Source organism: Loxodonta africana, chromosome 1, assembly GCF_030014295.1.
Source record: "Loxodonta africana isolate mLoxAfr1 chromosome 1, mLoxAfr1.hap2, whole genome shotgun sequence".
Taxonomy (NCBI): domain Eukaryota; kingdom Metazoa; phylum Chordata; class Mammalia; order Proboscidea; family Elephantidae; genus Loxodonta; species Loxodonta africana.
In genome coordinates, this window is record NC_087342.1 from 18,632,544 (window position 1) to 18,658,595 (window position 26,052).

Consider the following 26,052-nt stretch of genomic DNA (forward strand, 5'->3'; position numbering starts at 1 on the left):
ATGTAAAACCTCAAAAGGGATATCAGCACCATATAATTTAGTTTATGAAACAGTAATGACTGACAAGAGAGACAAGTTACATCTGAGCAAATACCCATTTTAATGAAAGAATGTCTTTGTAACTAAAAATAAATAGATGATCTTGTTTTTAGTCCAGCTTCTTTCTTGTTCCTGAAGTAAAATGAAAATCCATGTTTCTGACAATGTAGAGACAAAGCATTAAAAAAAAAATTTTTTTTAGATGTTATAAATTCAGGTGCCTCAAAAAAATTAATTAAATGGAAGGGAGTTCCAGACAGTGGGATTACATTTGAAAACAGACTAATAATTTTACTCGTAGAAAAAAACAAAAGAAACCCATAAAAATATCCATGGGAGAGAGGGAAACCCAAAATTTCTCATGTCACAGAAAGAAAAAAAAATTTTTAAGTATAAGAAAAAAGTCTGAGGATAAACATCTGCCATACTGTATCACCCACAGTGACCCTAAAATCAAGCAGCCCTACTAAAAAGCACAGAGAATGGTAAAACTTAGATTTGAAATGAAGAAACCCATTTTCAAATGAACTGCTGTCATGGTGAAAAATAAGTTAGTCTATAACCTGCAAAAACAAGATGTAACTTTCTTAATCATGATTGTGTATATTTTAAATAAAGCCAGGACTTTAAAAATTCTAAGACTAATACATAACAAGCACATGTAAAATAGTGTCTTAAAAATATATATACATTTAAAAACTTCTTTCGATGTTACCACAGACTTCAAAGCAATCACTTAAAATTGACAGCCTATTGAATTGATGAACCATGATTTACTTACTATTTATTATTCAGATATTTTAGTTCGCTTTATTTTTTACAAACAGCATAAATTCTTACAAATGCCTTAATTTATATAGCTTTTTGGCACTTAAGCTATTTTTTAAAAAGTTCATTCCCAGAAGTAGGAATGTCACATTAAAAAAAAAAGTTCTTAAGTTTATATTAGTATTGGTGTTAAACACTCTGCAATCTCTAATTTGTTTAAAAAAAAAAATTACTGCAATGGGGTGAGAGCAGGGGACAGGCAAGAGTATAAACAAAACCATGAGTTGATCATTATGGATACTGAGGAAAGGAACACTTGTGGGGTTTATTTTACCATTCTTCCATTACTGCCTTTGTCTGACACATCAGACAATAAAAAATTAAAGTTACTACAATTTCTTTTCTAGGATTTCTCGTATTCATTTTGCGTTCCCTAGCAGCTACTGAACCATCAAATTCTCCAGGTTCTTTCAAGGATCCATTTACTTAGTCCTCTATTCTAAAAGCTGGCTACTTAAAGTATGGCCCTTGGAACAGCACCACCATAATCATCACTTCAGAATTTATTAGACAGGTAAAATGTTTTTTTCCTGATAATTAAAAAATCTTCAAGGCACTTCACAAAAAGATGATAACCAAATAGCCAATAAAAAGGTATTCAACTTCATTACTTATCAGTGTAAATTAAAACCCCAATAGTTATCTCTACAAGTCCCCAGAATGGCTAAAATGGGAAAAAAACAAAACAGACATGTCAAATGTAGAGACGGATATGCAGCAACTGAAACATACTGGGGGTGGTGGAATACGTCAACTGGTACAACCACTTTGGAAAACTATCTGGCAGTACCTAGTAAATCTAAACACACACACACACACACCCACCCACCTATAATCTAACTATACCTTTCCAAGGTATATCCCCAACAGCAATGCATATGTTCACCAAAAGACATGTACAAGAATGTTCAAAGCAACACTACTTGAAATAGCTCCAAACAGGAAACAAGACAAAATCTCCACCAATAGTAGAATGAAAAAATTAGAAGCCAAAATGTCCATCAACAATAGAATGAAAAAATAAACTGTGGTATAGTCATACAACCCCCAAGTTGAACAACTCAGGAAGCATCAAAAGAAGATGGAGGGAATACACAGAGTCATTATACCAAAAAGTACCGGTCGACGTTCAGCCATTTCAGGAAGTGCCATATGAGCAAGGACCAATGGTACTGAAGGAAGAAGTCCAAGCTTCACTGAAGGCACTGGCAAAAAACAAGGCTCTAGGAATTGACAGAATACCAATTGAGATGTTTCAACAAACAGATGCAGCTCTGGAAGTACTCACTTGTCTATGCCAAGAAATTTGGAAGACAGCTTCCTGGCCAAGTGACTGGAAGAGATCTATATTTAAGCCTATTTCCAAGAAAGGTGATCCCACCAAATGCGGAAATTATCCAACGATATCATTAATACCACACGCAAGTAAAATTTTGCTGAAGATCATTCAAAACCGGCTGTAGCAGTGTATCAACAGGGAACTGCCAGGAATTCAAGTTGGATTCAGAAGAGGATATAGAACCAGGGATACCATTGCTAATGTCAGATGGATACTGGCTGAAAGCAGAAGATACCAGAAAGATGTCTTCCTCTGTTTTGTTGACCATGCAAAGGCATTCGATTGTGTGGATCATAACAAATTATCAATAACACTGTGAAGAACGGCAAGCCCAAAACACTTAATTGTGCTCATGAGGAACCTGTACATAGATCAAGAGGCAGTTGTTCGAATAGAACAAGGGGATACCACGTGGTTTAAAGTCAGGAAAGGTGTGCGTCAGGGTTGTATCCTTTCACCATGCCTATTCAATCTGTATACTGAGCAAATAATTCAAGAAGCTGGACCATACGAAGAAGGACAGGGCATCAGGATTGGAGGAAAACTTATTAACAATCTGCATTATGCAGATGACATAACCTTGCTTGTTGAAAGTGAAGAGGACTTGAAGCATTACTGAAGAAGATCAAAGATCACAGCCTTCAGTATGGATTATACCACAACATAAAATAAAAAATCCTCACAACGGGACCAATAAGCAACATCATGATAAACGGGTAAAAGATTGAAGTGTCAAGGATTTTATTTTACTTGGATCCACAATCAACACCCATGGAAGCCGCAGTCAAGAAATCAAAAGATGCATCGCAATGGGCAAATCTGCAGCAAAAGATCTCTTTAAAGTGTTGAAAAGCAAAGATGTCACCTTGAAGACAAAGGTGCACCTGACGCAAGCCATGGTGTTTTCAATTGCCTCCTAAGAATGTGAAAGCTGGATGATGACTAAGGAAGACCAAAGATGAACTAATGCCTTTGACTTGTGTTGGAGAAGAATACTGAATATACCACGGACTGTCAAAAGAACGAACAAATACGTCTCAGAAGAAATACAAACAAGATGCTCCTAAGAAGCAAGGATGGTGAGACTACGTCTCACATACTTTGGACATGCTGTCAGGAGGGATCGGTCCCTGGAGAAAGACATCATGCTTGATAAAGCAGAGGGTCAGAGAAAAAGAGAAAGACCCTCAATGAGATAGACTGACACAGCGGCTACGACAATGGGCTTAAGCATAACAATGACTGTGAGGATGGCGCAGGACCAGGCAGTGTTTCATCCTACTGTACATGGGGTCACTATGAGTCGGAACCGACTCGATGGCACCTAACAACAACAACAAATATTTATACAGTGTTGTATTATTGCAGCACTGAGAGAACAAGCCACTGCTACATGCAACATCTGGCATCAATCTCAAACATAACACTGAGTGAAAGAAGCTAAACTCTATGAGTCTATTTATATAAAGTTCAAGAACAAAATTACTATGCTATTCCAGGTCAGGATAGGTCCACCCTTTGGGTTGTGTGATTGGGAGGGGGCAGAAGAGCTCCTGAGGTGCTGGCAAGAAATGTCCTCATTATTGATCTGGGTGCTGATTATACAGGTAACCACAGCTTTGTGAAAATTAATCAGGCTACACACTTAGGGTTAACAGAGCTGTGTACTTCTCTGTACGTAATACTTCACTAAAAAAGTTGACTTATCAAAAAGTTCATTACTGAAATGTCAGAAAATAAAGAAAACAAAGTGCATCTCCTTTTATTCCTCTTCCTATGCATGTACAGATGTTTATAAATTGGAGACAATATACAGTTTCATATTTTTTCACTTACATTGTGAACATTTTTCCATATCATTATTTTTCGATATGATTTTTCAATGGCCACATGTATAATATTATAAAGTATGTATTAATCATACTTCATTAAGCATTCCTTAACTATAAGACATTTAGATGGGTTTCAATTTTGTTTCTGAATAATATTAAAATGAACATCCTACTATAGAAACTTCTATCTGCATCTCTGATTACTTTCTCAGGAAAAATTCCCTGAGGGGGAATTGTTGTGTGCCATTGAGTTGATTCCAACTCAGCAACCCTATACGACAGAGGAGCACTGCCCATACGGTTTCCAAGGTTGTAAATCTCTACAGAAGTAGGCTGACACATCTTTCTCCCATGGAGTGGCTGGTGGGTTTGAACTGCCCACCCTTTAGTTGGCAGCCGAGTGCTTAGCCACTGTGCCACCAGGGCTCCTTGAGGAGGAACTGTTGTGTGCTGTTGAGTGAATTCTGACTCAGAGCGACCCTACAGGACAGGTAGAACTGCCCCATAGAGTTTTCCAGGCTGTAATCTTTAAGGACGCAGTGCCACATCTTTCTCCCGTGGAGTGGCTGGTAGGTTTGAACTGCTGACCTTTCACTTGGCAGCTCAGTGGTTAACCACTGTGCTAACAGGGCTCCGTGAGGAGGAATTAGTGGGGTCAAAAGATATGCTTTTCCAGAAAGGTTGTACTATTTTTTCCATTCCGAAAAGTAGTATATTAAAAGTAGCCATGTCACAGAATCTTCTCCATCACTGGGCTCTCCTTTGTAAGAAAAGTCTTCTGAGAAGATGGATAAAACAAACTACCATTTTGTTTATTGATCGCTAGGGACATTAAACACATATATATATGCTTATTTCATTTGCTTATCTTTTGAGCACTCCGTCCGATCTTTTGTCTAATTTTCTGATGGAGAATGAGTCTGTTTATTACTGATCTATCGGAAATTTATAGTGTAAGGATATTATCTTTTTGACATACATGGGAAGGGTGGATGGGGCCAAGACAGCAGCTTAGTCTGATGCACCATACCATCCCTTTATAGCAAAGAGAAACCAAGTGAAACAGACGCAGATGACAATGCTGGAACCATGAACATTAAAAAGGAAGGATACAGAACCGAGTCGAACACCAACTGGAAGAAGAAATTGAATGCATGTGGCGAATAAGGAGTGACACAGAGTGGAGAGACTCTGCCAGCCATCCCGGCACAGTGTAGCCACCTTGAGACAAAGCAAGTAGTGACCCCAGCGGAAGAACACAGGAAATCAATAGCATGGCACCTCCAACTAGAGACAAACTATATAGAAACACCTGGAGGGAGGCAATGCGAGTGGATCATCAACCAGATCCAAGGAAGAAAAACTCAGAAAGGAGGGTAAAATATACAGAGATCATAATGCCCATAGAGCAGGGAGGGAGCCAGGAACCAGAGTAAGGTATACTCACAAATGGCAGCCCTAGAATACCGGGCCGAGTGGTGTGCACAAGGTGGCAGATCTGCAGAATGCTGGTGGGAGGTCACCCACCCGCTAGGACTCCGGGCGTCCCACCCCCTTCTTGCACTTGGCTGGGGGCAGGCCCCGACCACTGGGTGAAGCAGATAGGACGTACCTGGGGACCCATGACAGTCGGCAGGAGAGGGGCACTCTCCCTCCCTCTTGACTGGAGGTGGAGGAGGGTCCCATGCCGTGACCACCCTGCCTGACTAGGGATCCTAAGACTAGCATCCCCTACCCCACTCCTGGTGAGGCGGTGAACGCACAACCGTGTGCCTGCCCACCGCTCACCTCTCCCTCACCTGACCCACTGAAGGTCAGCGTCACTGTGACTGTGCTTGAGCCCACCTATTGCTCATTCCCACCTGACCTGGTGGTAGGTGGTGCCAGTGCCACCATATATGTGCCCGACTGACACTCATCCGACCTGGTCAGAGGAAGAGGCTGCACGGCTGGCCGTTGCTCACCCCCTCCACTTGATCCTGTGGAGGTGGCGCCAGTGTCACTGCCCGTCACTCACCCCCCTCCCCACCCGGCCCAATGAGGGGTGGCACCTGCAACCACACTTGCACCTGCACCTGCCTGTCGCTCAACCCCCGCCCCACCCAGCCCAGCAAGCAGCGGCACCAGTGCGGGTGCGCCTGGCCAGTGCTCACCCTTCCACCCATCCGACCTGGTAAGAGGCAGTGCCAACATACCACACACGAGCCTGCCCATCATTCATTCCCCCACATGTCCCAGTGAGAGGTGATGCCAGTGTGACTGTGCCTGTGCACTTGCCCAACACTCAACCCCCTCCTTCCCCCATCCTGGTGGGAAGTGTGACAGGGCCACTCCTACCACCCCATCCACTGGACAAGTGCCAATGCCCACTTCTGCGCCATTGGAATGACAACACACAGCAGCCAATGCCTGCCCAACCTGCCCTTGGCTGCCCTGTAAGACCAGCGAACAGAGGCCTGCACCCATACACTCACCTGCTGCCTCACTCACCCAGACTGAGTGAGTGCTCCAGTGTGACCACGCTAGGGATCAGAGTAGTATGCACACCCTGTCTGCCTGGGTATATCAAAACAAAAAATCACAATGCAGCAAACATACAATTAATAAATAAATATTGTAATACCTTAATGCCTCAGAGACAACAGACAGTATCAAATTATATAAAGAAGCAGGACAAGATGGCTCCAGCAAGTGACCAAAATGAAGAATCAGAAAACCTTCCTGAGGAAGAAATGACAATGGAACTACCTGATAAAGAATCTGAAAGACTTAAATATAGGGTTCTCCAAGATATCAAGGAAAACACAGACAAAACCAAGGAAAATACAGACAAAATCAAGAAAAGCACAAAGCCCTAGAAGAATTCAGGAAAACAACACAAGAACAAAATCACAAAATAGACAACCAGAAACCATATGAAAACAGTCACTAGAAATCAAGATTAACAATAAAATTTCACACAACTTAATAGGACATAAGAGCAGAAGTGAATCAATGGAGGACAGTTAGCAAAATAGAGGACAAATCCACTGACACTGATATGCTTGAGGGATGATCAGAAAAAAGAAGAAAAATGAAGAAAGCCAAGAATTATGTGAGACGCTATTGATAGCAACAATTTACATGTGATCAATATTCCAGAAAAGGAGTAGGAAAAATAAAAACAAAACCACAGAGAGAACTGTTGTAGCTTTGCTGGCAGAAAACTTCCCTAATATCTTGGAAGACGAGAAGATATCCATCCAAGAAGCTCAAGGAACCCCATCCAGGACAGATCCCTTTGACATACATGGTACAAATATATTCTTCAAATTTTTAATTTTATGATGTTTGGCAACCACAGCTATTTCAAATCTCTCTAACCAAGTGTCACCTTTCTACTCACACACGCTTCCTCACAAAATGTATCACATCTCTTCTCTGTGTTCCCTGAATATTATTACGTCATGAATACCAAGGAATACTACTACTGTTACATCTTAACACAAATGAAATAGTCTCATTTGGGCACGTAAGAGCTCTGTATAACTCTGCTTAAATAGGATTTTAAGATGAAGAGAAAAGAGATAATATAAAAGGAGACCTATTATACCTGAGGAAGTTTTGAGATGTTCCACAAAACAGGAAGTGGTAAAAATTGACAAACTGCATATAAAAGACAGGCACAAACTGTCTGAAACCATACGTTATGATTTCACTTGAGTACCCTTGTATGTCCACCAGGGATACCACTGCTGATGTCAGATGGATCCTGGCTGAAAGCAGAGAAGACCAGAAGGATGTTTACCTGTGTTTTATTGACTATGCAGAGGCATTCGACTGTGTGGATCATAACAAGCTATGGATAACATTGCGAAGAATGGGAATTCCAGAACACTTAATTGTGCTCATGAGGAGCCTTTACATAGATCAAGAGGCAGTTGTTCGGACAGAACAAGGGGATACTGATTGGTTTAAAGTCAGGAAAGGTGTGTGTCAGGGTTGTATTCTTTCACCATACCTATTTAATCCGTATGCTGAACGAATAATATGAGAAGCTGGACTGGGCATCAGGATTGGAGGAAGACTCATTAACAACTTGCATTACGCAGATGACACAGCCTTCCTTGCTGAAAGTGAAGAGGACTTGAAGCGCTTACTAATGAAGATCGAAGACCACAGTCTTCACTATGGATTACACCTCAACATAAAACAAAAATCCTCGGAACTGGACCAATAAGCAACATCACGATAAACGGGGAAAAGATTGAAGTTGTCAAGGGTTGCACCTTACTTGGATCCACAATCAACAGCCATGGAAGCAGCAGTCAAGAAATCAAAAGACGCATTGCATTGAGTAAATCTGCTGCAAAGGACCTCTTAAAGTGTTGAAGAGCAAAGATGTCACCTTGAAGACTAAGGTGCGCCTGACCCAAGCCATGGTATTTTCAATCACATCATATGCATGTGAAAGCTGGACAATGAATAAGGAAGACCGAAGAAGAGTTGACACCTTTGAATTGTGGTGTTGGTGAAAAATATTGACTATACCATAGACTGCCAAAAGAACGAACAAATCTGTCTTAAAAGAATCACAGCCAGAATGCTCCTTAGAGGCAAGGATGGTGAGACTGCGTCTTACATGCTTTGGACATGTTGTCAGGAGGGATCAATCCCTGGAGAAGGACATCACGCTTGGCAGAGCACAGGGTCAACGGAAAAGAGGAAGATCCTCAACGAGGTGGATTGACACAGTGGCTGCAACAATGAGCTCAAGCGTAACAATGATTGTAAGGATGGCACAGGACCGGGCAGTGTTTCGTTCTGTTGTGCACAGGGTCGCTAAGAGTCGGAACTGACTCGACGGCACCTAACAACAACAACCACCCTTATATGTCCCCTCATTGAAGTTGCAAAAAGGCATTTTCTTTAGTGTTTAATATTAGAATATATTTTCTCATTTGTTCTAGTATAGCTGTATAAGCTGTGATTCATCTCTAGTCCTTGGAAAATGGTGCAGGCTGTGTTCAAAATACAGCTGAGAAGCCAGTTCTACTCTTAAAACATAACAAATACCCTAATACCTTACAACATGTTTTCCCCTATTCACAATAGGTGATCGAGAGCTTGACATGACGAACGCCATAATGATGCTTCAAGTAATCTCTAAACATTTTTTATTGCACCAGCTACACCAGTCTCTTCCAAAGGGGTGCAGAGCTCTCTCAACTCCTGTGGCCCTGGTCTTTCCTCTTTTTTTGTTCTCTTGAGAAATGGCCTTCAGCCTGCAAACCGACAAGAAGGCTCTCCGGCATCTTTAATCTGCAACTTACTTTCTTCTCCCTATCTCAGCCACAGTGGAATTGGCAAAACAGTTCCACTAGCCAAGAGATTCTTATGTGTGTTTTTCAGCCTGTTACAAATATACTGATTACAGTCTGGATGCCTGATATACATATCTCTAGTTTAATAGAGTTTTTTTAATAGTTGTTTTGTGATGTATAAGACCATCTGTGGACTATGTGCTCAAAACACTAGGTAACTGTGATCCTCCCCATGTAAAACCCTCCCATCAACCCTTTAAGGCAGACAGAATTTGGGAGAAATCTAACCCCATCCCGTCTCTTGAATACCGGTATTCAATAAAGCCCTCTTACTGCTTACCTCCTCCTGTCTCAGTATTGGCTTTGCGGCAGGAGGCTCGAGCCTGTAATGTGCGTGTAACATCATGAGCTATATTTCCTTTTAGTCTCTGTTAAAGGACTCTTACTCAGTCCGCCTTCCCTCTACCTTGAGGTTTTTCAAAATCGCTTAGAATCTGCACAGGTTTCTATTTCCAGTTTTTTCACAAACTACGATAATTTAGTTGCATTCTCCCAGAGTTCCATTACACTCTAATTAGTTCTCTGTTAGTCAAAATTAAGTTTGAAAAAGCAATTATTTCATTGTTTCCTCTACTGTCAATAGAGCAAATCAATTAATTTATTTGACCCTCTTCTTTTCAGAATAAACCAAACCAAACCAAATCTGTTGCTGTCAAGTTGATTCCAACTCACAGTGGCCCTACAGGACAGAGTAGAGCTGCCCCATAGTGTTTCCAAGGAGTGGCTGGTGGATTCGAACTGCTGACCTTTTGTTCAGCAGCCAACTGTTAACCACTGTGCCGTCAGGGCTCCTTTTAGAATAAAGAACCACTGAATTTATGCCATTGAAAAGTATCCCATGGTATACTGTTTTTCTTGCTGCTCTTCAATTAAATATCCTATTTTTCATAAGGTATGTGAATTCATGTGAAGATGTACATCATTCTTGACATTCAGAGTTATTCCTCGTCTTTCCAACAGGTTTGTTTTTCTCTGGAATAATTCACCCTTCTAGTCTCAGTCTCTTCATGAGTCCTGCTCCAGTAAACAGGACTGAATGCCTACATCAGGTCATATTTATTTTCCTGTATTAAAATCTCAAGGGATTTTGCTTAGTTTATTCCCTATGTTCCTAACTTACAATAGAGATAATGGAGGCCACAAGTAATAAAATATCCTTGATCTACCTTTCTCAGTTTTATTCTATTGTATAGTAATGGGTACCTTACCACTGTTAGTCATCTGTTTTGTGTCATAACCTCCATTACATCCAATTTTAGAATTTTACTGATATTTTTCTCTCTCTCTCAACATTTTCCAATAAAATCTTCTTGATCTGATCATCAAGTTACTAGGTGAATAAATTCTTTCAGTTCCTATGAGACGAAGCACAGATGCCTATCATTCCAGGGTTCCTAGCTCACTGTCCAGAAAATCGTATCTTTTTAAAAAATGACAGTTTGGTAATCAGTTATACTTTCTCATCTTGTTTCTCTTCTCAAGTCCCAACCAGAGGTGAAAATACAGTGTGCTTAAGGTATAGTCAGTATCCAATTATTAGCCACCATAACAATATCAATACGTTATAAAACTTTATCAAAATTCTTCATCTAGTTCCTTTTTCTATAATTTTTCCATAGGTCTCTGTTGACTCAATTGCTAATAAAAACTGTGGGTCCGTTTGCTAATCCATAAAAAATCCATACCGCTTCTAAAATATGTTACTGATGTCAAAATGAATTCTATAAGCATTAACAATCTGTGGAAATATTTTTCAGTTTTGAAAATTTTCACTGATAATTTTTCCCAAATATAAGGGATGTAAAAAAAAAAAAAAAAAAAGCATCACTAGTAATGGGAAATTAGTGACCGGCGCCAAGTCCTTAAGAGGCACATGCAAAATAACAATGTGTCTAACAGAAATAATTCTCCATAGAGCTTACGGCCTTCAATCTAATACAAACTTTTAATACTTAAGGTTGAAATAAGAGTCATGTATCTATGCTTAAGATTAAAATTTCAGTATAAAGTTAGCATATATCAGGAAAAAAATCTTCTGTGAAATTCAGTGTTTACTCCCGTAATCTTACGAAGTTAATATTAGCTATATCCTTAATGATTAATGAATTACAAAGAAATGTTTTTCAAATGTTTAATAATCAAAATGGAAAGAAACATCCAGAAAAAAATTTTAGCCTAAAAGATGACTTTGAGTCACTATTATCTAAAGACACTTAGCAAATTTTATTATTTCAGCCAAGATACCTGGTAAAGTTTCACATTTGAGCAACTTGAAAATATGTATCTTTAAAATTTTGTTTACTAAAATGAATTTTTGCTTCATTCATTCTAACATTTATCGAGTGCCTCCTCTACAGCAGATTCTGGACCAAGTTTTATATTAAGACTAAATACTGGCTAGAAAATTAAATATGAACAAAAAAAATAAAAGAGAGACATCATCTTGATTAAATGAAAAACACAGGATAGTATTTCTTGTAATTCTTCTCATAGCCTATAACCTCTTTAAGAAAAGAGAGACACATTTTTTCCCCTTAAATAGATTGCTATTAGAACTTGAGGTCCGCAATTCTTCTTGTTTGATATTTAAGATCTGCTGTTTTCTACTTCTCCATTAGAGCAAATGCTTTACTAACACAGAATTTAGGTGATTTGAAAAAAAAGGGGGGGATTAAAGCTGCAAAGAAGCACTATTTTCATATTTTAATAACAACAGCAGTTAGTACTTTATTGTTTTAAAAATATATATAACACATTTTTCAATTTAATGTTTTCCACGTGTAGGTAGTACTATTTTCAAGAACTATTTCAAAAATTTTATATTAAAAATATCCCTAGCAAAAGTAACTGTCGTAAAAATTACAGAAAGGAAAATGTAATGATGAGTTTTTTATGTGACACGTGAAAAATGGAGCATAAGAAAAACAAAAGGTGTGTATTACAGAAATAAAAACCCCAAGCATGTCATTAACATGAAAAGTCTAAAGGCAACCTAAATCATACACCTCCTCATTACAGAAGAGCACTACCATGATTCTCAAAATGTGCCTGAAAAATGCAGGTCTGTAGATGGAGGTTAAAAAACAACTTGGGAGTATTTTGATCACTTACTCAGGCCTTTTGATCCCATGTCGTCAGGGATCTCCTGTAGAGAGTAGTCCCCAGAGAGCAAGCAATAAAAAGATAATCAAAGAAAATAGTTGTCAGTAATGTATAAAACTGTTGCTACAATAAGAGACAGTTCCAAGACCATTACAGGTGCACATATCTTAGAGTATTTTTGTAGATTTTTTCAAAGCCTGAAATGAGCTAGCAGCTAAATGCAACCTGCTGCTAGAATGGAAGGAGCTTGTTTTATCTTAGAGGCTGACTAGGGTAGAGAATCAGAATTTGAGACTATTTCTTGGTATTTTAGAAGTAAATTCAGATTGTCTGCATATATAATAACAAATAGAATAAACTGTAATGATTCCAGATGATCTAGTATCAAAGACTGGCAATGCTATACCTAGAAAGTATGAGCAGCTTCTGAGATGGCCATGTTTTCTCTCTAAAATATTCTTTGAGAGTATAAATGGTAAGCATTTCTCCTGAAAGTCCTCACATCAGAGAATTCTATTTTAAACATATTAACTTAAAAGTACTGTTTACTTAAGAATTCCTAAGATGCCAGAAAGAGTTAAGATTGGCATACAAACTAATGTATGCCTTTTAAGTTGCCCCTTGCTAAGACAATCAGTAACCTGTTGCAGCTCTTGAAACTGTCTCCATGGTAACAACCAACTGCAGGGCAGTAGGTCCCTCTACATTTATTCTCAGTTGGCCGCTGGATCCACATACTTACGGTCAGCATCACTCGTTTCCTGCTCACTCTGGTCCTTGTTCTTGTAGAAGGGAAATTTTCGGGAAAAGAGGTTCTTTTTACGCTTGTCATTGAATGACTGCTGAAGAAGAGAAGGAGGGGCAAAACAAAGGGATGTCTACTGTCTGTGTGTACAAAGGCCCAGACTAGCAGCTCTGTGGAAGCTGACTCCTGTGACCACAGTGTGCAGTTTGTATATGAATTTTACTTTAATCATATATAAAGTGTATTTCTGACTTTTGTATAAACGTCTCTAACATTTTACAACTGAAAATATTAAAAAATTTAAAGAGTGTAATTTAGTTATACCTAAAAATAAGGATTAAGTGCTACTTGACAAAAAAGACAAAAGTAAATAAGATTAGCTATTATTATAGTACAAACCAAGTTAACATTTATTTCTACTAATCCATTATTTTTAGAAAAATATCTAGGTACCAGGTGCTCTATAGGAAAAGTTACTTTAAATGTTACCCTGGCTGCTCAAAATTGTTTTTAGGCATTAGGTTATACGTACTCTTCATGTTCCTTTGGTTTGAGCAATTTTTTTCTGTGTGTTTGTGTGGTTCCAATGAACTCACAAAAAAGCCATCTTTAGAAAAGAAAACAATTATGTGAAAATTTTTAGTGCTGAATATTCAAAAGCAAGCTTATTTTTGGAAAAGGAAAAAATATGTTAACTAAATGCCGACAGCATGAATCAGAAAATAAAAACTGGGAGGTCCATCAAGCATACGGAATTCAGGCACAGATTTATTGATGCCATCCAAGCCAAGAAATCGGGAACCACAGCTGTCCTGGCCAACTTGCATGCTATCCCAACTGATTAACTTGTCTTTAAGTGCCACTGTATTTATAATATTTTATTTGTCTATCTATTCCTACATCCATTGGTATCACGTCCTAAGTAAGAAACTAAAAATTGATGCCCATAGAAGCCACAAAGGCAGGTGTTAATAGTTTACATAACTATTATGAGGAGGTGAGCAACTGATTTGATGTTCTTTTTTTTATTGCACAGATGTTAGAAACAACTTTTTTCCCCTTCTTGAATGTCCTATTTGTGTATTCACAGATATAAGGGCATGTAGCACAAAGAATGAGGAGGCCATGAAAAAGCTTCTTTTGTAATACCTCTCTGTCACAGGCATTCATGTCTTGAAAGAAATGGCCTTACCTACCAGTAATATTGGTAACACTGGGAATTATTATTTTTTTTTTTCTGGAAGAGGGAACAATATAAAAGATAGAAATTTTGTTCTGACTTTTCTTGAGTTTATTTAAATCATAAGATGTTACCACTAGTTGAAGCATATTAAGACCATAAAGCATGTTTCTGGCGTGTGTCTATTTTTAAGCATGTGATTCTAGCTGATGAAGATGCTGAACTAGATTAAATAGACTTTTCACTCAAATTCAATGACCTGAATTTATTTTGGTAATGATCTTAATAAAAACAAAGTTAAATTTCTACTACTACCTTTTCTTATCAATAATTCAGGATTAATAAGTTCATAAGCCAAGTAGATTGTCTTGATTTCAGTCTTAAATTTTCAAGGCTTTAGAGAACCAGATAAATAACCCTGATGGGGCGGTTCTACTCTGTCCTATAGGATCGCTGTGAGTTGGAATCGACTCGACGGCACTGGGTGGGTCTGAGTTAAGCAGAAGTTAACAATTCAGTGGATGAGAAAAACATATTGTGGAGAAATCTGGACTTACAAATTTTTTTTTTTTTAATTGTACTTTAGGTGAAGGTTTATAGAACAAACTAGTTTCTCATTAAACAGTTAGTATACATACTGTCTTTTGACACTGGTTAACAACCCCACAACATGTCAGCACTCTCCCTTCTCGACCCTGGGTTCCCTATTAACAGCTTTCCTGTCCGCTCCTCCTGCCTTCTAGTCCTTGCCCCTGGGCTGGTGTGCTCTTTTAGTCTTTTTTTGTTGTATGGGCCTAGCTTATCACTATTTTTATAAACTGTCAAGTAGCATTATTTGAATAAAAATTTTTGCTTGAATCTAAACTTTAGAAAGTACGAAGAGAAGAAAATTTAAGTTTTGTTAGAGAAAAATTTACTGTCATCTACTTTAGGGAAGAACTAAATCTTTTCCTTCATGATCACTGAGTTTTAACTTAGTGATAAATTTCATGGTATTTGATAAAACTGATGATAGATTTTGTAAGAGATTATTTATCCCCCTACTGCATATACAGTGGTCAGAGTCAGTTTCACAGCAAACAACCAAAAGAAACGTGAAGCTTAAAATGTTTTGAGTCTTGGTATTTTTGAAATTAGCCAAATGAAATATCATAAAGAGATCACCATACAGGATAGAAAGAATTGTTAGTCAGGAAATGTATTAATTGTATTACATTTAACATCCTCCAGATGAAGAATTTATTAAAAGTGAAAACAGTACAAGCAAACAAGACAACAAATGGAAAACACAAAACTGAAGAGACATGCTACCTCTAGTTTCTCTAAATTAAACAAAAAAAACCCAAAACCTGTATTTAATTATTTCTTGTTTTTTTGTCACAATGCTATGTTGTAAGACAGATACTTAGAGTATAATAAATATACTAATGGGCTATCACAAATTCATGATACAAATATTAAGTATCAAAATATATAACTTTCCTAAGTAGTATTTCAAAGTAGTCAAATAAATGTTAGAAATTAATGAGAAACTGAAATGCTGTAAGTCTGCAGTGGAAGTAAAGTTCACACACCACCACGTAAGGACAGGAAAGGGGAACTGAGGACAGGAAAGGCAGCTCTACATCAATGGCAAGCGTATTTTCACCCCACTAGGTATCATGCATACTTTTGGTGCTGTGTTAGAACACAGTGACTGTGTAAAAGTTGGTTACAGTCAACAAACAAGTCAAAGGTTTAAATACGTCATTAATTCAGTTAACATCTTAAGTATTAAAGAAAAGTTATAACATGCAACCTTCTTTTCAGTTCATTGACAGTGATCTCTTACTAAATTATTTTTAAAGACATACAAAAAACAAGCACAAAAAGCACTCCACATAATGCAAATCCGGAGCATTTCCTTGGGATTTGTCCCCCAACAAAAATTTCTATTTAAGGTATTGCTTCAGATCACGCTATATAATTTTGTACTTTCTAAAAACTACAGTTAATTTTAAAGGAATTTATCAGTTCTAAAATATAACCGAATGCATTATACAAATACATTACTCGGATTTAATTTAATTTTGATCAAGGATCCTATTTTTATCTTTTAGATTCTAAGGCTTTAAGTTTGAATATTTAATGATATCAGAAATGTACAGAGTAAATTTATTTGTTAACTTTAGACATTCATTTGAGAGAGGATTAAAAGACTTGTAATAAAAAAACAAAACCTGAAAATCCAAAACCATTACTGCGAACAGCACTTCAATACAGTATGTGCGCAGGTCTGTCTGTATGCTTACTGCTAGGAGAGTCCACTGCAGTAAAGTTCGGGATACTGGGAAATTACACACATGGTATACAATGTGAAACGTGTAATAACTTTCTCGTCAACTGGCACTTAAAATTTTTTAGATCTGAGCAGAAGGGCTTCAAGTCAATGAAGATACATGTCTAAAATAGATATAAAAGAATTTTGATATATTTCTTGACTATTTATATGCCTGCTCCTTTCAACGGTCCCTTTCCCTATTCCCCTCCAAATAAAAATTCATATTGATTCAAACATTTAAAACATGGATCATAATAACAAATTATATCAGGAATAAAGAGGGGCAAGAATAAGAACATTTTTCATGAATTCACTTGCAGCAACTTGTAAAGTTATTAGGTAATGACATTTTTTGGCCTATATTCTCAGAAGATTCATTATTAAATTAGCTATCATGATTTATAACTAGTGATATAAGTTTCTAATCGAACTTCTGAATAAAGGCTAAATTCATTTCATTTGTAAAAAGTAACCTTGACCAAGAGTATATAGCTAAGAATATATCAAAAGACAGTTTTGATAATTTGGAAAGATCTGTGAAACAGGTGCTTTAAATTAATGCTTAATTCAATATCTACTATTGCAAAGCACCATGGCGAGAGCTGTTTATAGTTAGTTTATGAAAATCCTTCTCATTTTAATAACAATAGTTCAACCAAGATTTATAAAAAGGGCTGCTGTGCCCAACTATTAATTTCCAGAAATAAGAGATTTCATATACTCACCCCTTTATCTCCTCTTGTTTTAGAATTGAATTTCACTGTTTTTAACCGGGCTCGTTCTTTCTTTTCGACCCTGTCAAAGTATAGAATATAATTTTTTGGAAGTGTATTAAGCATATCTAGGAATCTTAGTGGAAATCACCAGAACTGATATTGGGCATTTTTGTATTCTAAAACCTTTAGGAACCATCTAGGTTTGCATGCCCAAATTAATTAGAATTTTGGAAAAAATGAAACACAGGGTTTCTTTTATTAGAAAAAACCCCACTTATTAAGTACCCAAATATAGTATACATATGTATGTGCTTATATATGCATTTAATTCCCATAATTATACTGAAAGTATATGAGGCACCATCTCTGCGTTCAGCAATATTCCAGGTGTCCTCTCTGGTGCTTTTTATATATTAACGTAGCATGGAACAAACAGAACCACAGATGCTAAAAATTCAGCTTATGAGCGAGAAAGCAAATGTGGCAGAATGTTAACCGCGGGTGAAAGCAGGTGAAGGGTGTGTGGGTGGTACTATTCTTGCTTAGTTTTTGATACTTATTTTTCTATAGACCTGAAATTTTAAAAAATAGTAAGGTGGAGAATAAAGAAAAATCAAGCTTAACTCCAATGATACATATATAAAGTAACAACTAGTTTTATAATTAAATTATAGCACACAGAATGACCATTTTCAAGTACCTTGGGAAAGATTTTAAAGACCTGATAACCTTGATTATCTCTGTGAAGGTGAAAAGGGCACCTGGGAACAGGGTTAAGAGGGAGCCTATATAGCTTTTGGAGTCTCTGGGAGGTGCAAATGGTTAACGTGCTTGGCTGCTGACCAAACACTTGGAGGTTTGAGTCTACTCAGAGGTGTCTTGGAAGAAAGGCTTGGTTATCTACTTCCAAAAAAACCCCCAGCCATTGAAAACTCTATGGAGCACAGATCTACTCTGACACAAGTGGGGTTACTATGAGTTGGAATTGGCTCTATGGCAACTCTTTTTTTTTTTCATACAGCTTTTAAATCTTGTGAATTCTGAACCTTGTTCAAATTTTACCTATCCATAATAGGAGGGCAAATAAATGACAACAATGAAACAAATGATTCATGTAGACTTTAACACCAATTTCAATCTTGCAAATTTCATGTGAATTAAGTTTTTATATATATACTCAGATTTCAACACAGTAATTATTTTAGCATATAGGAGAAAAGGAGCCCTGGTGGTGCAGTGGTTGAGAGCTACAGCAGGCTATGGCTGCTAACCAAAAGGTCGGCAGTTCGAATCCACCAGCTGCTCCTTGGAAACCCTATGGGGCAGTTCTATTCTGTCCTATAGGGTCGTTACGAGTTGGAATCGACTCAGCAGCAACAGGTTTTTTTTTTTAATAGAAGAAAAAGCTGCTAAAATAGCCTAGGAATAAATGCCATTTATTTTTTCTTTAACATCTAGCTATATAGTTTTACTATGGGTACACAGACAGTATTCACGGATTTAAAAGTAAAGTTTTTTACTATTCCAAAGCAATTCTAAAGGGTCCATGATATGAATAATTCATAATTTTGCCTAGGCACTTACTGAGGGCACCATAAACCTAGCATTTAGTGGGTATTTACAACTCAAGAAAGTGGCTTTGTTTTCTAATCATTATCTTCTTCAATTAACAGCTGAGAGACTTAAATTGTTTTTATTTGTAAATACTGTTCGTGAAAGAAAGCCAAGAATCATACAAATTACAACTCCTTGCACTCTTCTTAGAATTACACAGGTCTAAGAAAGAGTTCTATTCATAAGTTTTGAACATATTCAAGAATAAAACGGCATAATTAGCTGTGGTTTCAGACTGTATTTAAAGTAGAAAGACTATATTCTATAATGCTACCAATAAATTTAGGGATTTGAAAAGGTCTCATTATGCATCTCTTACATAATTCTCACTGTAAAACCTGACTTTATGAAATATTTATACAAAATAAAATTTACCTTCCCAACAAGAGAATCAGCACTATTTCTCACGGGTTGCAGACACACAAAGCCTTTACAAGCTTTACAAGGGATAAAACAACTTTTAGGAACTCTGACCTTGATATTCAAGACGTGAGGTTTTTACTGAATAAATAAGGCATCCACCCTAAACCCGTTCTGCCGCTATTCATAAGGTTTTCACTGGCTAATGCTTTTCAGAAGTAGACTGCCAGGTCCTTCTTCCTAGTCTGTCTTAGTCTGGAAGCTCAGCTGAAACCTGTCCTCCATCGGTGACCCTGCTGGTATCTGAGTACCGGTGGCACAGCTTCCAGCATCACAGCAACACACAAGCCCCCACAGTACGACAAACTGACAGACACGTGGGGGTAACGTACGAAGTATGAATCTAGGAAAATTGGAAATCGTCAAAAATGAAATAGAACGCATAAACATTGATATCCTAGGCATTAGTGAGCTGAAATGGACTGGTATCGGCCATTTTGAATTGGACAATCATATAGTCTACTATGCTGGGAATGACAACTTCAAGAGAAATGGTGTTGCATTCATCCTCAAAAAGAATGTTTCAAGATCTATCCTGAAGTACAACACCGTCAGTGCTAGGATAATATCCATACGCCTTCAAGGAAGATGAGTTAATACGACTATTATTCAAATTTACGCACCAACCACTAGGGCCAAAGATGAAGAAATATAAGATTTTTATCAGCTGCTACAGTCTGAAATTGAACGAACATGCAATCAAGATGCATTGATAATTATTGGCAAATGGAATGCAAAAGTTGGAAACAAAGAAGAAGGGCCAGTAGTTGGGAAATATGACCTTGGGGACAGAAACAATGCTGGAGATCACATGAAAGAATTTTGCAAGACCAACGACTTCTTCGTTGCAAATAACTTCTTTCACCAACATAAGCGGCGACTATACACATGGACCTTGCCAGATGGAACACACAGAAATCAAACTGACTACATCTGTGGAAAGAGACGATGGAAAAGCTCAATATCATCAGTCAGAACAAGGCCAGGGGCCGACTGTGGAACAGACTATCAATTGCTCATCTGCACATTCAAGCTGAAACAAGAAAATCACAGCAAGTCCATGAGAGCCAAAATATGACCTTGAGTACATCCCACCTGAATTTAAGAGACCATCTCAAGAATAGATTTGACACACTGAACACTAGTGACTGAAGACCAGATGAGTTGTGGAATGACATCAAGTACATCATCCATGAAGAAAGCAAGAGGTCACTGAAAAGACAGGAAAGAAAAAAAAGACCAAGATGAATGTCAGAGGAGACCCTGAAACTTGCTCTTGAGCGTCAAGCTACTCAAGCATAAGGAAGAATTGTTGAAATAAAAGAACTGAACAGAAGATTTCAAAGGGCCTCTCAAAAAGACAAAGTAAAGTACTATGACATGTGCAAAGAGCTGGAAATGGAAAACCAAAAGGGAAGAACATGCTCAGCATTTCTCAAGGTGAAAGAACTGAAGAAAAAATTCAAGCCTTGAGTTGCAATAGTGAAGGATTCCATGGGGAAAATATTAAACAATGCAGGAAGCATCAAAAGAAGATGGAAGGAATACACAGATTCATTATACCAAAAAAAAATTAATCGATATTCAACCATTTCAAGAGGTGGCATATGATCAGGAACCGATGGTACTAAAGGAAGAAGTCCAAGCTGCTCTGAAGGTATTGGCGAAAAACAAGGATCCAGGAACTGATGGAATAGCAATTGAGATGTTTCAACAAACAGATGCAGTGCTGGAGGGGCTCACTCGTCTATGCCAAGAAATATGGAAGACAGCTTCCTGGCTAACTGACTGAAAGAGGTCCATATTTATGCCTATTCCCAAGAAAGGTGATCTAACCAAATGTGGAAATTATAGAACGATATCGATAACATCACACGCAAGGAAAATTTTGCTGAAGATCATTCAAAAACAGCTGCAGCAGTATATTGACAGGGAACTGCCAGAAATTCAGGCTGGTTTCAAAAGAGGATGTGGAACCAGGGATATCATTGCTGATGTCAGATGGATCCTGGCTGAAAGCAGAGAATACCAGAAGGATGTTTACCTGTGTTTTATTGACTATGCAAAGGCATCCGACTGTGTGGATCATAACAAACTATGGGTAACACTGCGAAGAATGGGAATTCCAGAACACTTATTTGTGCTCATGAGGAGCCTTTACATAGACCAAGAGGCAGCTGTTCAGACAGAACAAGGGAATACTAATTGGTTTAAAGTCAGGAAAGGTGTGCGTCAGGGTTGTATTCTTTCACCATACCTATTTAATCTGTATGCTGAACAAATAATACGAGAAGCTGGACTGGGTACCAGGATCGGAGGAAGACTCATTAACAACCTGTGATATGCAGATGACACAACCTTGCTTGCTGAAAGTGAAGGACCTGAAGCACCTACTAATGAATAATGAAGATCAAAGACCACAGCCTTCAGTATGGATTATACCTCAACATAAAGAAAACAAAAATCCTCACAACTGGACCAATGAGCAACATCATGATAAACGGAGAAAAGACTGAAGTTGTTAAGGGTTTCATTTTACTTGGATCTACAATCAACAGCCATGGAAGCAGCAATCAAGAAATCAAAACACGCATTGCATTGGGCAAATCTGCTGCCAAGGACCTCTTCAAAGTGTTGAAGGGCAAAGACGTCACCCTGAAGACTAAGGTGCACCTGACCCAAGCCATGGTATTTTCAATCACATCATATGCATGTGAAAGCTGGAAAATGAACAAGGAAGACCGAAGAAGAGTTGACACCTTTGAATTGTGCTGGCAATGAATATTGAATATACCATGGACTGCCAAAAGAACGAACAAATCTGTCTTGGAAGAAGTACAACCAGAATGCTCCTTAGAGGCAAGGATGGCTAGACTGCGTTTTACATACTTTGGACATGTTGCCAGGAGGGATCAGTTCCTGGAAAAGGACATCATGCTTGGCAGAATACAGGGTCAATGGAAAAGAGGTAGACCCTCAACGAGGTGGATTGACACAGTGGCTGCAACAATGAGCTCAAGCATAACAACGATTGTAAGGATGGCACAGGACTGGGCAGGGTTTCGTTCTGTTGTGCGTAGGGTTGCTACGAGTCGGAACCAACTCGACAGCACCTAACAACAACAACAACAACAACAACCTAAACCCGTTGCCTTTGAGTTGATTTCGACTCATAGTGGCCCTACAGGACAGAGCAGAACTGCCCCACAGGGTTTCCAAGGAGCCGCTGGTAGATTTGAACTGCTGACCTTCTTTGGTTAGCAACCTCTGCACTACCAGGGCCCCAAAAAAGGCACAGAGGAAGCATTTCTGAATTTAAAGCAGGCTATGTCCTTTGGTTAAGTGTTATGGCTGCTAACCAGTTAGAATCCACCAGCTGCTCCTTGGAAACCCTATGGGGCAGTTCTACTCTGTCCTATAGGGTTGCTATGAGTGAGAATTCGCTTGACAACAATGGGTTTGGCTTTTTTTTAAATGTTCTATTCCAGAAAAATGTTATGGTGAGGTCTGCTTTGCTAAAAGAGGACTTACTATCAAATATATGATATAGCCAAATATTTGGATTTTGCTAAATATATGGATGTAGCCAATAATAGTCATAACCCCGAAAGTATAATATAAATCTTGGTTGTTGTTGTTCGCTGCTGTTGAGTCGCCCCTGACTCATGGAGACCCCATGCACAACAGAAGGGTCTCAGTCCTGCACCATCCCTATGATTGGCTGAAGACTGGACCATTGTCAACCACAGGGCTTTCACTGGCTGACTTTCAGAAGCAGACCTCCAGGTCTGTCTTCTACAAATCTCCGTAATACTTTAAGAATACTACTACTCTTTGACTTCTTCAAACAAGTATACAAATATATATACATACACACATATATACATATATGGCAGTCTATAAATAGTTATACACTTTGATATATTTAAAGAGGCTCCAACAAAAGTAGTATAAATCCATTTATTACCAAAAAAAAAGAACAAGTTTATTATACCATAAGGTTGACCTGCAATGAACTGGGTAACTAGCTATAATAATGTATTAACAATTTTTGCTGGCTATCTTAAATTTAAAAGAACTTTTAGCCAATGATTAGGATGATTCAGATATGATAAATATACTATACTGGAGAATTATGAACTGACATTTTAATATTTTCCCATAAAAGTAGAGATATTCAAAAGCATTTCGTAGACCTTAAACCAAAAAAAAAAAACAACAAAAAAACAACCCATTGCTGTCAGTCAATTCCAACTCATAGTGACCGTACAGGACAGAGGAGAACTGTCCATAGGGTTTCCAAGGAGCTCCTGATGATTCAAACTGCTGACCTTTCTGGTCAGCGGCCACAGCTCTTAACACCACTGTGCCACCAGGACTCCTCATAGACCTCAGAGTGGTGTCTAACAAGCTGGGATCATCCTTTTCAAGGACAGCGTGCACTAAACCATTTTTGCCACTAGATGGTTAAGTATGTATCAATGCGTCACTAGAATAAAGCAAAAGGAAAGACCAGTGGAACACACTGATAATCTAAATTAAGGAAAAAGAGATGTGAAGCATATTACCAGATATTGCTTAAAATATTGCACTTATTTACAACACTTCTATTTGTTAAGCCTAGAGAAGGCAATTCACACAATCAAAAACCCAGAAAATTTAGTTCCTACCACCACCTAATAGTTGCAACCATGGATTCAAACATACCATGAAGCGAGTGCAGGACCAGGCAAAGTTTTGTTCTTTATACACGAGGTTGTCATGAGTTCCAGCCAACTCAGTGGCAACTAACAACAACATCACCACCTACTTGGGAAAGCTACAGACACTCTGAATTCTCTCTCCCTCCAATGGTATAAATACACGGCCCAGTGATTTAAAATATACTTACTTTGTTTTTAGCAACTTTGCTGTTGTTAGTTGCTGTTGAGTCAATTTGATTTATGGTGACCCCACATGTGTACAGTAGAACTGCTTCAGAGGGTTTTCAAGGTTGTGACCTTTCTGCAGCAGATTGCCAGGCCTGTCTTTCGAGGCTCCTCTGGGTGGGTTTGCACTGCCAACCTTTCAACTAGTAGTCAAGCGCTTAATCATTTGTGCCACCCAGAGACTCAAGTAGGAGCTTTACAGAAATTTTTGTTTTGGGGCATCATATTTCCCAGTTATGTCATTGATTACAATACAATGTGCAAAAAATTAATGGTTGGGAACACAATATGGAAAACCAATCACGAAATTATCACTTTGGTATAAAAAATTTACAGGAAGAGCAATTTGATTATGTTGCCCAACTTTCAAATGGCAAGACTGTAAGAGACTTGTATTTACCTGCGTTTACTCGGAATCACTCCAACTTCATCACTCTCACCATCTGACGTAACCTGCCTGGCTTGCCACCATTCGTCATCGGAAGCATTAATAACATGGAGAATGTCTCCAAATTTGAAGTTCAGTCCCTGACTGGGAAGTCCACTGTCTTTAGACTTGTCATAATCAAAAAGGGCTCTAGATTCAGAAGGAAAAAACAGTTCCATAATTACTTTTTACACAGTATTAATCGATATTAACATAGGATTCTGAAAATGTATATAATCTGGACAGATAAACAAAACACCATGGTAGGTGAAATATCAAGCTCAACTTTATACTGCATACAAGAAGAGAACGAGACAAAAAATAGCAAAATTAACTTACTATGGTAATAGCTTGTTACTGGGTTACTACCTTATTTCTTTCAATATCGTAAGAGAACAATCCAATGGTAATCCATCTGAACTCTAACATATAGACAAATCTAGACAGTTGCTCTAAATTAACAGACAAAAAGTAAACATTAAGAGATACACTTCTCTTTGCTGTGACTAGACACACTTGGGAAAACAAATTCCCCAGTAGATTTGATTCATTAATTGTGGATTGTAAAACTAGACCAACATAGTGATTATTCTGCCAGTTAATTATTCTTCCCATTTGTTCACAAAACTGGAGTTAACAGTTTTCAGAGGCAATAACAATGATGAAAACTAACTGCAGGTGACTTTAAAAAACAATGATGAAAACTAACTACAGGTGACTTTAAAAAACATTGATGAAAACTAACTACAGATGACTTTATCAGCTGCCAAATGCTTTGGAAAAAATACTGTATTATTTTAATATGGTAATCACTAAATGTTAAGAATATTTTAAAAATTTGATGAAAAGAAAACATTGTGTCCCACCACTTGATTAATTACTGTACAGTACTTAAACAAGTCCAATCATTCTTCAGTCTAGTGAAGCTCTCTAAAGAGAAGAGGAAAAGGATCTTAGCAATTCCATTTATGATACAATTTATTCAATCTTTTCTTCTAATATGGGAACTGGAAATTATGATACAAATCTTATCCGTCTCATGGTACTGAACATTTAAGAACCTATCTCTTAAAGTAAAACTGAGAAGAGGTATTTGAGGAATGAATTAACGAACCAGCAGTTTGTAGTTTTCAAACGTATTCGTTAAAGTTCCTTCCACTTCACAATAATGGTGTGTAAGAAGGTGGAAATCAAGAGGG

The 26,052-nt window shown here is 37.9% G+C and overlaps 1 protein-coding gene across 8 annotated transcripts in view; it reads right to left on the bottom strand.

Annotated features, from left to right (window-relative positions):
- The window catches only part of DLG1 (discs large MAGUK scaffold protein 1), a 271,952-nt gene that overhangs the window by 32,416 nt on the left and 213,484 nt on the right, over positions 1–26,052 (bottom strand). For 3 of the 8 annotated variants that reach the window (XM_003412932.4, XM_023551655.2, XM_023551652.2), the window contains 3 exons: positions 24,827–25,003; positions 17,474–17,543; positions 13,246–13,345 (listed from right to left, as the gene is read on the bottom strand). In XM_003412932.4, coding sequence (XP_003412980.1) covers positions 13,246–13,345; positions 17,474–17,543; positions 24,827–25,003 — 347 coding nt within the window. Of the gene's footprint in view, positions 1–12,512; positions 12,547–13,245; positions 13,346–17,473; positions 17,544–24,826; positions 25,004–26,052 lie in introns of all 8 variants that reach the window. The other 5 variants (XM_064269151.1, XM_023551654.2, XM_064269212.1 and 2 more) reach the window with 2 other exon arrangements.